Raw genomic sequence first — 16,011 nt, 5'->3', positions numbered from 1 at the left:
GGGCGCGGCCACCGCCTTCCGGACTCACCGGTTCTCTGTGCCGTCACTCCTCCGCCGAAAAGACTGGTCCGAGGCCCGGTCTTCAGGCGTCCCCTCCCGGGAGGCCGCTGCGTTCGATTCCCCCGCGAAACTGCGGTTGTGGGAAACCAGCAGAGCCCAGCCGCTATCCCGGCTTCCGTAGCGCCTGCCCGGTGACCCCGGATGTTGATACTCGGCCTGCCCCGGAAACGGTGGCGGGGGGCCCACGGGGGCAGGGGCGGCGTAGCCCGGCTCTCCGGAAGGAGACGTGGCGGCGGTTGGGCCCTGGGCTGCCTGGGCGTTTAAGTAGTCCCGCCGCCTCCTCCTCCTCCTCCCCTCCTCTCCTCTGTGGCAGAGGAGCGGTGCTCTTGGTCCTCTGCGGCCTCCTAGAGGCGTCTGGCGGCGCCCGAGCGCTCCCCCAACTCAGCGATGACATCCCTTTCCGAGTCAACTGGCCCGGCACCGAGTTCTCTCTGGTCAGTGCCCTCGCGAGTCCGTAGCCATCTCGCTTCCCCCCGGCGTTCAGGGTTCGGCCCCTTCGCTCGGTCTTCTGCGCTTGTTTCTCCTAGAACCACCGGTGCAGGCGCGTGTCTCCTCCCCGCTCCAAAACTCGGTGCGCCCCGCGTCCGTTCATTCATTCATCTAGACCGCAAGTGTTTCCCGAACACAGGATGTGGAGGTGCCCCTAGGCTGAGCCCTGGGGACCCAGCGGCCAGCCGATCACTGTTTGAATCTGTCGCACTAGACTCGCTTTCCCCACGCTCCCTCCCCGGGGAGGAGGGCTTCCTACCACCACGGCAGGCGAGCGCTCTTCCTTCTCTTTGGAAAGTCACTGCAGCTGTTGCACACCGCCCTGCCCACACACCCCGGTTCCCGCCGAGAGGAGTCCCCCCTCTCATTCATCTTCGTTCTTCTCTCTCTTATGCGCACACGTCCGTCTGTGCACAGCTCGTCTCCCTTCAGAGCTGTGTTTGAGATGGCTCTTTGGCCGGAGATGTTCACGATGCTCCGTGTAGAATATCCTTTACAGTTTTGATGCATTACGACTGTTCATTAAGATCCCAGAACGTGAGGTTTTTACGATGAGTTTTCCAATAATAAACATACATATAACCTCACCGTAATGAAATTCTGCGGTCCTTCCCTTCGGGGAGTCGATTGCTGAAAAGTCTTCCTATCCACTGTCAGCCAATGAAAATGGTGCGTATCTGATACTTACCCTGTAGTGATTGATTTGTTTCAAACCGAAGCCCTTGGAAATGGAAAACTTTTTAAATTTTTTTTATGCCAATTACCTATAGTCATTCCACTTGGGAAACTATCTTAGTATATTGCTCTATTACTATTTCACTGAAACAAGATGTACCAGGGAAAAGGATGTCATCCTTGCCGCAACCAGTTTCTATTTGCAAATGTTCGTTTTTGCTAGTATTTCACACCTGCTTTATTTCTCCGCCCCACCCTCCCCCCGGTTTTCAGTTCTCTTATTCTGGCAGTTCAGATTTATCTAAGTAAATATTTGTCTGGGAAGACAGGTTTATCTTTGGGTTAATGCCATGACATACAGGGCGGGGCAAAAGTAGATTTACAGTTGTGAGTACACAAAACAGAGTTTATTCTTGTATAATTATTAATCGTTGTATTCTTTTCCATAGGAACAACTATAAACCTACTTTGCCTCACCCTGTATTGATAATATATACCAGCTGTGAGTCAGATATAACCTTAGCAGGGTTGGGGTTATTGTTTCCAGACAGCACACGTGGAATGAACATAACAAATGTTTAAAGAATTTGGTCATTAAAATGTTTTACTCTTGCACCTGTGTTGTTGTTGTTTTCTTTAATTTAAAAACTCATGCCGATATATGGCCCTACCAAACTCACCAACCTAGAAGTGGATGATTTAAATTAGCCGTTTTAGCCCTAACCTGTTTGGCTCAGTGGGCCTGCGGACTGAATGGTCCCAGGTTCGATTCCGGCCATGTACGGTAGGGGGTGTGCTGGAGGCAGCTGATTGATGTTTCTAACTCTGTCTCTCTCCCTTCCTCTCTGTAAAAAAAATCAATAAAATATATTTTAAAAAATAAATAAATAAATTAGCCTTTTTAGAGGTGACTACCCAGTTATTCAGTTTTCTTTCTGGCACTGCTGTTTACTAGCTAAAAAGAGGAAATGCTATACCAACCTTTCACATATCTATCAATTTTATTTTGAAATTTTGTTTTTAATTACTTTTCTTTGGCAATGCATAATCTAAGATGGGGACAGTTGAAGATTTGGGGAGACTTATTTTTTTCTTTTTTTTTTTAAGTTTGAGTTACTTTCAGAAAAATCTAGATACATTTTTCTATGAGTTGGCAAAAGGTCTGTAGACCTCAGGCAAAAATAAGCCCCAAGAGACATCATTGTTTTTTTGATTTTTTTAAAAAACTATTTTTATAGTCTTAAGGCTTCCCTTTCCTACTTTATGTAATTGAAACTGCAGCTCTCCTCACCTGGCACTGTCGTGTTTTGTTTTTTTTATGGGCCAGTTGGTTGGACATTTGTGTAAAACTAAGCAGCTGCAAGAAGTAGGGAGAGGGCCTTTATCTCTCTGCCATCTAAAATTGGAAGGGACTGGATTAGATCTGGATTCCTTTTAGGTCTAAAAGTATTTTGTGCTTTAAATCATCGTCCCATTCATATACATCAAGAAATACATAATCATTACAATCTTCCAAATTTATTTGGAAAAAGTATTAAGCACCAAAAATTGGTAAATTCTAAAATGTTTACATTAATTAATTATGATAGTCTTTACTGGTTTTTAGCATTAAATTTTGTCTGTGTATGTATTTTCCTTCTGAAATATCACTTCTAGGTCATTAAAGTGTTCAATTATTCATTACTTCACGGAGTTCATGGATTTTAAAATAAAACTACAAAATAAGTCTAATTTTCTCTACGTCTGTTGTTAATATAGAAATGTATTCCCACTCAAAAACTTTCCTCAAACACTGCACTTTGGAAGAGTGGTAACCTACTCCATGGGAGTTGCGAGCATGTTATATATGTTGACAAGTTGTGCCACTGACTTTATTTTACAGCCTTTTGAATAGTTTTGTCTCTCGTTCTCTATCTTAATTCCTCCAGACTCATGTCAAACATTGGGATTTCTCCCCTGTCTAGATATTTGTAAAGTTCTTTAACCTTAAAGTACCAAGCCCCTTTGTTTAGTGTCATTATAGTATTAAAATATGATATTTATCAAGTCACTAATATTACCTGTTACAATGAAAATACTTTAAGGTTTAATTTACATAAAATAAGTTTTTACACCATCTGTAATTCTGTACATGTGGAATTTATTTTATTTTCTTAAATTAAGAGCCTGTTTCATAAAATCAGAAGGAAGCATTTTAGTAGTAGATCGAAAAAAAATTTTTAACTTAGAAAATCCCAAAAGTTTTTAAAATGTTACTTTTTCCAAGTAATTTCCATTCCAAAAAGAAGGGTAAAGTTTGTTACAAATTTTTCTTTATCATCCCAATAAGTGACTGTTCAGTGAAGAATTTTCAGATAGAAGAATTTCTTCTGGGTCTGTTTTATTGATGAGGAAAGCAGCCCTTCCTGAGCTAATGAAAGACAAATCTTTGCATCTTCACACAAAATAGTGATGGCTTCTGTTTCTTGTTACCCCTTCCCTAGACCTTGAAAACAAAAAGCAGAGAAATTAGTTTTGGGGTGTTTTTTTTTTTTTTTACTGATTTCAGAGAGAGGAAGGGAGAGGGAGAAAGGAATGGAAAAGTCCATCAGAGAGAAACATCGATTGGTTGCCTCCTATACGCCCTCTACTGGGGATTGAGCCTGAGACCTGGGCAGGTGCCCCATTGGGAATGGAACAGGTGACCTCTTGCTGCATGGGGCAAACAGTTCCTTTTTCCATTGTTAGCATTGTGGTGAACATGTCAGCAAATAAGTCGATATTGCTATAGAATTCAACTCTGAGCATTAGAGCTGCAGATACTTCACAAATAAAGGCGAATACATATATGTGCTAATATCTGCTTTCATTACAGTACAGCAATGATTTTACAATAATTCAGACCATCCATTGTTAAGAAATATGAGTCATGTTTGAAGAACTCACTATCATGTATACTGAATATTGTAAAACATTGAAAAGCATTATGCTACAGCAGTTTATTGGCTCAACTAAACAAGTGGTTTCTAAGTATTCCATTAGTGTAAATTTGACTTTGCAACTCTAACTTTCAAATCTTTTTTATTCCCCTCTTATAATAATCTTTTTTTAAAGGATCCTGGGACGGGGGGTAGTAAAAGGTAAAAGGGGCCAAATATGTGGTGACATAAAGTGATTTGACTTTGGATGGTGGGCACACAATGCAATACACAGATCATGTGTCATAGAAATGTACACTTGAAACCTATATGATCCTATAAACCAATGTCACTCCAATAAATTTAATTTTTTTAAAAAAAGATCCTTGACCATAAACCAGAAATCTATATAGTAATCTAAGAAAATGTTAACAAAAGCTGATTGAAATACATTAAAACAGTTAAGAGCACAGAATATGGAAACTGTACTTACTAGCTGTGTTACCTTGGATAAGTTATTTAAACTCTGGACTTCAGTTTCCTTTTCTGTAAGATGGATAGAACACTTGTTTTGAGGAGCAAGGAGTTAATAACTATAAAGGACTTAAAATTGTACTTTCATGTAGCTAATACAGCTTATATTTATTGCTATTTTTTCATTTCGATTTATTGTCTTGGGAAAACATTGCCCTAATTTGCATTTGTGTTTAAGATGACATTGGTGTCAAGTAGTACTGATTTTATTATAGTTAAACGTTGTTTTTGTTAAATTGAGAAAAGAACAAAGGTACTTAATAGTATAGCCAAATAGTATAGTGGTTTCATAGTACTATAAGAAGAGAAAAGATAAGAGAGAATTGAATTATCATAGAACACATATGATAGACTGTGAAATCTCTGCATTAGTAGTTAGTGACACATTTGCTATCATGGAGATTTTTTTTAAATAATATCAGTTATTAATGAAATGTTCATTTGAATTACATTGGTTCATATTTGATTTGTGAATTTGTTTTGCTTCATAGTATAGAAAGATTTAGGGATAGTTTTGTTGATATATATATCAGGAGTTGGTAAATAACACCTTTGGGCTTGCCCACCACCTGTTTTTGTAAATAAAATTTTTTTATAACGTAGTCATTCCTATTTGCTTATATATTGCCTATGTACTTTCTTACTACAGTGGCATAGGTAAGTAGTTACACAGAGACCATACAGCCCACAAAGCCTAAAATATTTACTATCTGGCCCTTTATAAAAAAGATTTGCTGACCCATGATATATACTTTCAAAAAAGTTAAGTCAGCACAAATGACCTATGGTGATTTTTCTTTTAGAAGTAATTTATCTGTGCAGTATCCAAATGTGAAAAATACGGTACTATATTTTGTTCAAGTGTCCCATCCAACACAATTGCAAGTACCTTTATAAAGTGCTGTAGATTCCTACATAAAGGTGGTAATTGTTAGTAGAAGTAATAAGAATTCAGTAATAGTGTATCCATGAACATTGCCTCTTAATATTTTTAACCCATATTTTAACTTCAATTTGTTGCATTACTACTTCTTTCTTTATATTTCAAACTTTCGTTTTGTTTATAGTTTTCTGTTATATTGTAACACCAGGATAAAGTGTGTCATCTTCATTTTGTTATTTAAAAATACATATAATCTTTTCCCTTTTCCTTTGGGGATATGTTTTAAAATCCTCTGTTGAAGTGATGAATAAGTTTGACTGAGGACTGTAAGTTATCAGTGTAGTGCAATTTAACCAGAGAAAGTAATGTGTATTTTTTGTTCTCTGTCTAGCCCACAACTGGAGTTTTGTATAAAGAAGATAATTATGTCATCATGACAACTACACAAAAAGAAAAATATAAATGCATTCTTCCTCTTGTGACAGGTGGGGATGAGGTATGTTTTTATAAGTATATTGATAATCCCTGTCACCAAAGATATTTTAAAACATTGCAACTTCATACTTTAAAATAAAATTGAATGACAGGTTTTCAATAATCCTGTTTTGTAATAATAGTCACTTCTATTATCCTGAAGTCTTTGATTTTGTAGTTCAACTTGGAAAAATTAGCCACCAATTATTGATGTTTTGAATAAAAATCTAACTCCATTCTTACTTTCCTTTATAGAAATGAAGGTTTTGTAACAAGATACAATTTTTAAATATATATGTGACATTTTTAATAAAGAATTGCTAATAAATCTCTAGGCACCTTATGCTTTTTCACTGCCTTAGCTCATGCCCATTTCTTCCTCCTAAAATGCCCTAACTAACTGCCTCTTATCCATCCTTTAAGGCAATGACTTCTTTCAAGATGAAACAGGAGAGGCAGCATGGTAAAATGGAAAGGACATCAGCCTAGGAGCCAGGAGGCTGAGGTATAGGCTATAGTTAGCTATGAAACCTTGAAAAAATTTGAAACTCATTTCTTCCACTCAATAAATTTATTGAGCTAATTATGTAATATTTTCATGATCTGTGAAATGGAAATATTAAACTCAGTGAGTGCTTCTTAGTTTTGTTCAGATTTGAAATCTGTGACAGCTGTGTAATTTTGTTTTAAACCTACTTAAGACACAAACCACCCACACACAATCATACACATATGTATATATTTGGCATTCAAATCTGAAGTGTAAAAATACCTAGAAAACTAAGAAGTACCTTAAAATTTTTCAATATATTCAACAAGATTCAACTATTCTGAGGCTTTTATAGCTAGAATTTGGGCAAAATCATTTAAAAATTCTGAAATAGTCTATAAGAATTGTTCAGGAAATTGATACTCAAAAACCTTTTCTTAAGAGAAGAAAGAATGGAAGATTATTCTATGGCTCCATATTTTATACTTCAATTCTTTTGAAAGAAGTGGTATACCATAGTTTATTATTAAAGGACTAGGTGCCCAGTGCAAGAATTTGTGCACCAGTGGGGATCCCTCAGCCTGGCCTGCGGGATCAGGCCAAAACCAGCTCTCTGACATCCCCCGATGGGTCCCAGATTGTGAGAGGGTGCAGGTCATGCCAAGGGACCCCACTGGTACACGATCAGGGCCTGGGAGGGACCATGGGAGGGCTTCAGGGCATGTCCGGCCTGTCTTGCTCAGTCCCGATTGGCCAGACCCCAGCAGCAAGCTAACCTACTGGTCGGAGCGTCTGCCCCCTGGTGTTCAGTGCATGTCATAGTGAACGGTTGAGCGGCCTTAGCATATCATTAGCATATTACTCTTTAATTGGTTGAACGGATGACCAGACATTTAGCATATTAGGCTTTTATTATATAGAATTTGACTTTTTTTTCCTTTTTATTTCCAAGCATTTGTGATTTGACCAATGAGTTAACAACCAACAGTAGAGTTGGGTGAAGTTCTAGAATAATTATAAGTACTAAACTCTAGTTCTTTCATAGGAAGAAGAAAAGGATTATAAAGGTCCTAATCCAAGAGAGCTACTGGAGCCACTATTTAAACAAAGCAGTTGTTCCTACAGAGTATGTATTTTATGTTCACTTGATAACTAGAAAATAAATTTTCAGCAGCTAATAGACCCTTGAATATAATTCTGCATTTCTTTTATGTTGTATCAGATTTTTAGATGTAAATCTAAGCTATTGCTTAATAGTATTTTGTTCATTTAAATTCCGTATAGTGTGTGTAGCAAACACCCAATAATACCAATATCAAATAATATCACTTACCAGTTTTGAATGTTTTTCAGATCAAAAGAAATTTTCCTTATATACAATTTTAACTAAAAATATTAATAATTATCTTGTAAGCTACATGGAAAAATGATCCCTAAGCCTGGTGGCTATTCTGTAGCTATTTTCTTCACAGAATTTTCACATATAGCTAATTAGTGAAAATGATGAATAGACTTCAGAAATTTCATTTTTTTCTGAGGCATAATAGTAAGTTTCATTTAATGAAAGCTTACTCTAAATCTTGGGGGAAGTCTTACCTACCTTAAGTATCAAAAAGTAACTTAATTGAGTTATGCAGGTTTTGTGTATTTAAATACATCCTTCTTTCTTAGATTGAGTCTTATTGGACTTATGAAGTATGTCATGGAAAACATATTCGGCAGTACCACGAAGAGAAAGAAAGTGGTCAGGTATGTTTTCCTTCAAAATACCAAGTATGCCCTGGCAGGTGTGGCTCAGTTGGTCGGGCATCGTCCCGTGCACCTAAACATTGCCGACTAGATTCCGGGTCAGGGCACATGCCCTGGTTGTGGGCTCGATCCCAGGTAGGGGGTGTGCAGGAGGCAGCCAAATCAATGTTTCTCTCTCTCTCTCCCTCCCCTTCTCCCTTCCTTTCTTTCTTTAAAAATCAATTTAAACATCTTAAAAAGAAAATACAAAGTATGGAACATTATAAAAGGAGAACTCTAATAATGAGATTAACAGTTTTAAGTTTGTATTTTTGAAAAATATACTTGCAAAATACTCATATTTTTATTTTATTTTTAAATATAGAAAGTAAATATTCACGAGTACTACCTTGGGAATATGTTGGCTAAGACCCTTCTACCTGAAAAAGGTTTGTGTCTATACTGACTTGACAGTAACGCTGGAATTTGATATAAAGTAAATGTTCAGTTTGGGATTTAAAATATTTTTTTGAGACTATGAATTTTAAAACACAAATTTTTGAGCAATTCCTTAGAAAACTTTTTCAAAAAGATCTTTTCATTATTTTCTGCTTTAACAAACATTATGTTTTTTCTACCTATTAATATATATTTTTTTGAATCTCATAAGATATGCATGTTAGTGTTATCCTATCTAATAAGAGAGGAATATGCTAATTAGCCATTACGCCCTGAGGTGTAACGACCAAACACATCATGACCAGATCACGGATCAGCAGGAGGGTGGGTCAGGGAGATGTAAGCAGGCTGCGGAGATCTACAGGATAGGGCAGGGCAGCAAGCAAGTGGGAGGTGGAGAGCTACAGAAGTGGGCAGGGCAACAAGCTATGTGGGGAGGCGGGGGGAGCTACAGGAGGGTGGCAGCAACCTACTGGTGCACGGATTCGTGCGCAGTGCTACTAGTATTATATAGTGCTAGTCTTGCTTAGTTTAAGCAGAGTTTTTATATGTTGAAATAGACATGTAGATGTATCCCTCAAATTGTGAAATATTTTATTAATCTATATTCAAATTGATCACTAATTTATGATTAAACTTTTTACTGAGATAAAAATACTGTAAAAGAATACTATTGTTACCAGGTTTGTTTGTTTTTTGCATCAAATAGAGTATTTCCTAAGCAAAGATTAAATATGACTATCCTTTCAAACAACACCATTTCAACTTGGTAAGACTAGTAAGATAAAAAGTACATGCATGTTTAGAAAGAAGTTTAAGATTACAGAGTTGATTGAAAACTTAATCATTTGTGTCTTGTATGTAGTCACTGTCATTCTTTACATTTACCTTACTCTCATACTATTTCACAGAACAAGAAGCAGAAGAAAAGGAAAAATCAAGAGAGGCAAGTGACAAATGTTGATTTTTCTCTCTTAACATGTGTTAGGCATGAATTTATATAACTTCATTGACAGAATATAGCCATGTGTTCTTTAACTTTATCAGATATCTCAAAAGATTGGGTGAAAGAAATTTGCAATATGTTAGGTTTTTCTGAGAAAAGTTGCACTATGATACTTTTATTTACTTTTAAGTTCATACAAAAATAAGCAACTTTACCAAAGGCATGTCTGGGAAAGTTTCTGTAATATCATTATATCACCTTTGTGCTTAGCAAAGGTTCCCTCTCTTTAACCATGAAAACAATTACAATAGAGCTTTTGTGTTTGGTCTCTATCTCCTGTGCGTAAAACAGATAAAACTATCTATGTAGGCCCTAGCTGGGTAGCTCAGTTGGAGCATAGCCCCAATGCGTCAAGGTTGCAGGTTCGATCCCTGGTCAGGGCACATGCAGGAGTCAACCAATGAATGCATGAATGGGTGGAACAATAAATCAGTGCTTATCTGTTTCTCTTTCTCCCCTTTCCTCTCTAAAATAGATGATAAGTAGGTAGGTAGGTAGGTAGGTAGATAGACTTAAAAGTATATAAATAACAAGGTACCAGACTACAGGCATATTAAAAGCAGGGACTGGTTTTTATCTTTTTACCCCCTGCAGGGCAAAGCAGAGTGCCAAGCATAACAGAGGCACTTCATAAATGTTTATTGAATGTGAATGCATAATTGATAACTGAATTGGATTATTTAAAAAGAATAATTCTTTATGGTGCTTAATCACAGTTTTTAAATGCCCCTGTAGTTCAATGAATGCTTTCTGAATCTTAAGAATTTACAGAGTTAAATTATTGATAGAGGATATTTCTCTAAATGGCTTTATATCAGAATGATACTTTTAATAGAATAAAGTGAAATGACAGCAGACCTTAAAAATTACTTAAAAGGGATGCCTATAATTTAAAAGGGTGGCTTTGGGGAGAATTGGTAGAGGTAAATGTAGAAACACAAAGCATTGCTATTTTAAAAGATTTTAATTTTATGGACTACCTTTGAGATAAAATATTTATTTACTGTGGCTCTGGAGGATAGCAAGATGAAATTCAAAATTATGAAATTATAAAGGAAAAGGAAGAAAAGGGTAAGGGAAGAAAATTAACATTTATTGAGTTCTAATTTATAAGGCAAGTATTGTGCCAGGCATGTAACAAAAGGTAATGCTTAATTCTCCCACAACCTTAGAGTATATTTAGGGTGGAGCAAAAGTAGGTTTATAGTTGTGAGTACACAAAACAGTTTAGTCTTATATTATTATTTATTCATCATTATATTATTTTCTATACAAACAACTATAAACCTACTTTTGTCCCACCCTGTATATTATTCTACTTTTACAAACGGCAAAAACTGAAATTTGATCAAAGTTATAAAACTAGTAAATTCAGTGCTTAGGTTTAAACCCAGGACTCTCTAATTCTAGACACTAGCATGAAAATAACATATAAGAATTCTCAAAATATTTTTCTCTGGAAACATTTATTTATTGTCTGTTTGGACATGCACTGACAGGATACCAAAGTGATACAAGATGAGCTCCCTGCCTCCAAAGCCCTTACATTAGGTTTTTCTTGTGTTTATGTAGATAATAATGTGTGCGCTAACTCCCTAATAATCCTCCCTAATGTTCCCCCTTGTTCCCCCATTCCATGAAAATTTCTCCATTTATCTTTTGCTGGCTTTAAATAGATTTATTGAAGAATTTATGTGCTGAAAAATATGTCTATTAATATTAATAACAGGGAAGAAGAGTAAGCAGATTAATGAACAGTACAATATTTAGATTCCTGTTTTAGAAGATAGTGTTTTATTATGTAACTCCACATTTTAACAAATCAAACTTCAAATCTCCAGAATCTAAGCTCTATCACAGCAATGCACTGAGATTTTAGTAAAGAAAGCTCTGACCAGATTCATATAGTATATTCCTACATTTTTATCTTAGTCTCTTTCTTTAGAACTATTAAAAATAATTCATATTAAACATGATATTATAGCCTTTTATATTAATGTGCATTTACTTAACATCTCTATTTTAGTACTGAATAAACATTTATTTTTTTGCTGTATTAAACTAGCTCTGAAAATGTGTTTCCTCAAATAAGAACTTATGAGTCAAAAGACTATTAGAGGGAGAATTCATAGAAATACATAAAAGTTACCTTTATAAATGTGAATTTGTAAATAAAATATAGTTGTCTTCCTTTCGGATTAAGTGCTTCTCCCATCTTCACTCCTACCCCCATTTCTAATGAAAAGTCTGTTCTATACTCTTTTTTTAAGATTCCCACTAAAAATATCGAAGGTCAGATGACACCCTATTATCCTGTGGGAATGGGAAATGGTACACCTTGTAGTTTGAAACAGAACCGGCCCAGATCAAGTACTGTGATGTACATATGTCATCCTGAATCTAAGCATGAAATTCTTTCAGTAGCCGAAGTTACAACTTGTGAATATGAAGTTGTCATTTTGACACCACTCTTGTGCAATCATCCTAAATATAGGTAGGATGTGGATTTAATATTTTAAACATGAAATGCACATGCTTTAAAGTTGCCATGTGCTTAATTTTAATGCTGTATTAATTTTAACAGATTCCGAGCATCTCCTGTGAATGACATATTTTGCCAATCACTGCCAGGATCACCATTTAAGCCCCTCACCCTGAGACAGTTGGAACAGCAGGAAGAAATTCTAAGGGTGCCTTTCAGGAGAAATAAAGAGGTATGAGAATTATCTAACAGCATTTTCTCAGTACTTCCTTTTCCAGATATAGAGTACATACAATAAATTGAGTGTGTTACACATAGCTTTTCTTTTAAAAATTGATATTTGGCCTATGGTTTGTCTTTTAAAAATGGATCAATAAAGATAAATAATTTTTTTCTTTTTAAACAAAAATACACATCTGTCTCTCAGAATTTTGGTTTGATGTTCTGCCTGTGTTAATATATTATGTTAATTTAGAGATTACTAGACTATTAGGAGTCTATTTTATAAAGTTCTAAACCCTACTACTTGCCCTCCCTCTCCCTTTCTCTCTGAAATCAATAACAAAATATTTTTTAAAAATAATAAACCTGCCCTAACCAGTTTGGCTCAGTGGATAGAGCATCGACCTGCGGACTGAAGGGTCCCAGGTTCGATTCCGGCCAAGGGCATGTACCTTGGTTGCGGGCACATCCCCTATAGGAGGTGTGCAGGAGGCAGCTGATCGATGTTCCTCTCTCATTGATGTTTCTAACTCTCTATCCTTCTCCCTCCGCTCTGGGAAAAATCAATAAAATATATTTTTAAAATAATAATAATAAAATAATAATAATAATAAACCCTACTATACAAACTACTGTCATCTTGCTTTTATTGTAATAATTTTTCTTAAACATGACAGTAGATTTTCTGTCCACAAGAAGCAATAACAAATGGTCATGCTTTTATTCTTCCTACTTGTCCTTATCTCAGCTGCAGGTCTCACTGTGCAGTATTGTTTTTCTTCACTAACCTTACTGTGGCCTCATGTATTCTAAATAAATAGTTTAGTCTATTAGACCTTAGCTCCTTAGGACTATATTTCATTCTTAATGCTCAGCATTTAGTGCCAGGGGCATAGTAGGTTCTGAATGTGGAAAGAGTCAGACATAAAATTCAAGGTCCTTTCAAAAGATAAGAAGCCATTTGCGCAATCTTTGTTCTTCCTTAATATTGAAGGGGAGACAGGATAAGGTCATTAGTTTCTAGAGTAACTGCCCAATGACTTCCAAGCTGAAATAAAAAGAACCACAGTTGTTCAATGGCCCCTCCAGCAGGTGAAAGAAGAGCTATCATGTCTACTGTACTTTTACTAGAAACCCTTTTTGTATTTAATTTTTTAAATTATTTTATTCAATTTTAATTGGTACACTCACTTCTTCAATTCTGGTCTAGATTCATTTCCTCCTCATTCACCGTCAATACCCAGCTTCTAACTCATTCACCTCTTTCAAAACTATCCTCTTCTCTCCACCCTTCCTCTTTCACTCCCTTACTTTAAATTCTCTTCATCTCTGGCCTGGGTTCTTGCAGCTCTTAAGTTGGCTCCTCACCTCCTGATTTGTTCTTACTCTTCCCTCTTCCCTGCCACTGCTGAAGTAAGTGATTACTTAAAAACCTGATCGCTCCAAAACCTATAACAGAATGTCCAAACTTCTTGGGATTGTATAGTTTTTCACCATATAGTGCCTGCTTATCTTTCTAGCTTTAAATATCATACCATACCTTCCTCACATCTTTGCTTTACCTCTTGAGTTCACATGTATATGCACACACAGACACAAAACACACACAGACGTTCACATAAGTCACAAATTATTATTTATGCTTTAAGACTTAACCAAGGGTTTTCTCTTTGTGAAGTCTTCATGTTCCAATTTGTTGTTAAAGTCTATTTGAATTACCCCTACCTCTGTGAATCTGCTGGTACCTGCACCCTTATTAGTTGGTATCTTCCTTGACTAACTTGTAGGTTCCTCCAGGCCCTGCTATAATTGCATAATTATAACTAATATACATATTTGCTACCACTCAGTTTCTCTTTACCCTGCTTGTTATTCTTTACCCATAATAATCACATTTTTAAAGTTTTTTTAGTTTAACAGACATTTATTCCTTTAGTTGAACAACCTCTACACACAAAATAGATGGTTTAAAGTAACCACATTTTTTAAAACTAAATGTAGAAACACAAAATCTAACAAGTAGCAAAATACTTTATAAAAATAATGAGACAAGCCCAGCCAGTGTTGCTCAGTGGTTGAGCATCAACCTATGAACCAAGAGGTCATGGTTTGATTCCCCGTCAGGGCACATGCCCAGGTTGAGGCTTGATCCCCAGTAGTGGGTATACAGGATGCAGCCGATTGATGATTCTCTCTCATCATTGATGTTTCTATCTCCCCCTCCCTTCCTCTCTGAAATCAGTGCAAATATTTTTAAAAGATAATAATGATACAAAATATATGAAATGGAAATTATCCCTGCATGGGAATAATGGTCACCATACCCCTAATGAGTAAATGGAACTTACATTTTTCAAGAATTGCAAAATTCATTTTTTTAAAAACACATTAAAAAATGAATGGATAGCCCTGACCGGTTTGGCTCAGTGGATAGAGCGTTGGCCTGCGGACTGAAAGGTCCCAGGTTCGATTCCGGCCAAGGGCATGTATCTTGGTTGCAGGCACATCCCCAGTAGGAGGTGTGCAAGAGGCAGCTGATCGATGTTTCTCTCTCATCGATGTTTCTAACTCTCTATCCCTCTCTCTTCCTCTTTGTGAAAAATCAATAAAATATATTTTAAAAAAAAAGAATGGATAACTTCTATTTTCCAAGTTTTCTACAGTATAAAAATAATAATGTAAGTCATAACTGAAAAAAAACTAAGTGTGGCAAAGAAGCCCTTAAAAATATATGTGTTTAATTTTAGGAAGATTTGCAATCAACTAAAGAAGAGAGATTTCCAGCAGTCCACAAACCCATTGCTGTTGGTTCTCAGCCTATGCTCACTGTTGGAACAACACACATATCCAAACTGACAGATGACCAACTTATAAAAGAGTTCCTTAGTGGTTCTTACTGCTTTCATGGGGTGAGAAGTGAATGTTCCGTTTAAATATTTAGTTTACAGCTTTTGTTTGCATGTCATTTAGTCAAGGGGCATTAGCAACACTGAAAAAGTTTTTGGTCTATATAGAGAAATGGCAACATTCTGGAAGCCTCTCAGTGGACATTTTCTCTCTGCATTTTACTATAATCTAATCCAGAGCCATTATCATTCTCTTTACTCACAAGCTAAAACTTGACCTTTATGTGACAGACAATATATATAACTGAGACACATGTGATTCTGGTTGATCACTGGAATAGGCATCAATGATTGGATAGCAATCACATTTAAAACTTGCCCTGACTGGTTTGGCTCAGTGGATAGAGCGTCGGCCTGCGGACTCAAGGGTCCCGGGTTCGATTCCAGTCAAGGGCATGTACCTTGGTTGCAGGCACATCCCCAGTGGGGGGTATGCAGGAGGCAGCTGATCGATGTTTCTCTCTCATCGATGTTTCTAACTCTCTGTCCCTCTCCCTTCCTCTCTGTAAAAAAAACAATAAAATATATTTTTTTTAAAAAAAAACTTGAGTTAACATCTACAAAGGTAAAACTTTACCCCTGACCAATAGCGTCAGTGAGAAATGCACTTACAAGTGGAATTTTCGTTTTATTTTATCAAAGCAGTACAGCAGTTGTTCTCTGCATTTGTCTATTATTTTGTCAGTAATTTTTAATTTTCAACCAT

General features: G+C 36.5%; 2 protein-coding genes and 1 long non-coding RNA gene across 4 annotated transcripts in view; 2 read left to right on the top strand and 1 right to left on the bottom strand.

Annotated features, from left to right (window-relative positions):
* The window catches only part of ASB3 (ankyrin repeat and SOCS box containing 3), a 77,432-nt gene extending 77,051 nt beyond the window's left edge, over positions 1 to 381 (bottom strand). The window contains exon 1 of one of the 2 annotated variants that reach the window (XM_005884627.2): positions 29 to 381. The gene's annotated coding sequence lies outside the window, so the exon portion shown is untranslated. The remainder of the gene's footprint in view (positions 1 to 28) is intronic. The other variant, XM_005884629.2, reaches the window with a different exon arrangement.
* ERLEC1 (endoplasmic reticulum lectin 1) overlaps positions 381 to 16,011 on the top strand; it is a 24,071-nt gene continuing 8,440 nt past the window's right edge. Inside the window, 10 exon segments of the mRNA XM_014532013.1 lie at positions 381 to 469; positions 472 to 494; positions 5,930 to 6,034; positions 7,548 to 7,628; positions 8,174 to 8,251; positions 8,616 to 8,679; positions 9,601 to 9,635; positions 11,966 to 12,189; positions 12,280 to 12,409; positions 15,147 to 15,308. Of these exon segments, the coding sequence (XP_014387499.1) occupies positions 448 to 469; positions 472 to 494; positions 5,930 to 6,034; positions 7,548 to 7,628; positions 8,174 to 8,251; positions 8,616 to 8,679; positions 9,601 to 9,635; positions 11,966 to 12,189; positions 12,280 to 12,409; positions 15,147 to 15,308 (924 nt within the window). The 5' untranslated portion in view covers positions 381 to 447.
* On the top strand, positions 505 to 1,839 carry LOC106724475. The gene is made up of 2 exons (XR_001360279.1): positions 505 to 1,086; positions 1,674 to 1,839. It is a non-coding gene; the product is annotated as an uncharacterized LOC106724475 (long non-coding RNA).

This window comes from Myotis brandtii, unplaced genomic scaffold, assembly GCF_000412655.1.
Source record: "Myotis brandtii unplaced genomic scaffold, ASM41265v1 scaffold84, whole genome shotgun sequence".
Taxonomy (NCBI): Eukaryota; Metazoa; Chordata; class Mammalia; order Chiroptera; family Vespertilionidae; genus Myotis; species Myotis brandtii.
Note: the sequence above shows the minus strand (reverse complement) of the source record. Positions and strands in the feature narration are given on the sequence as shown.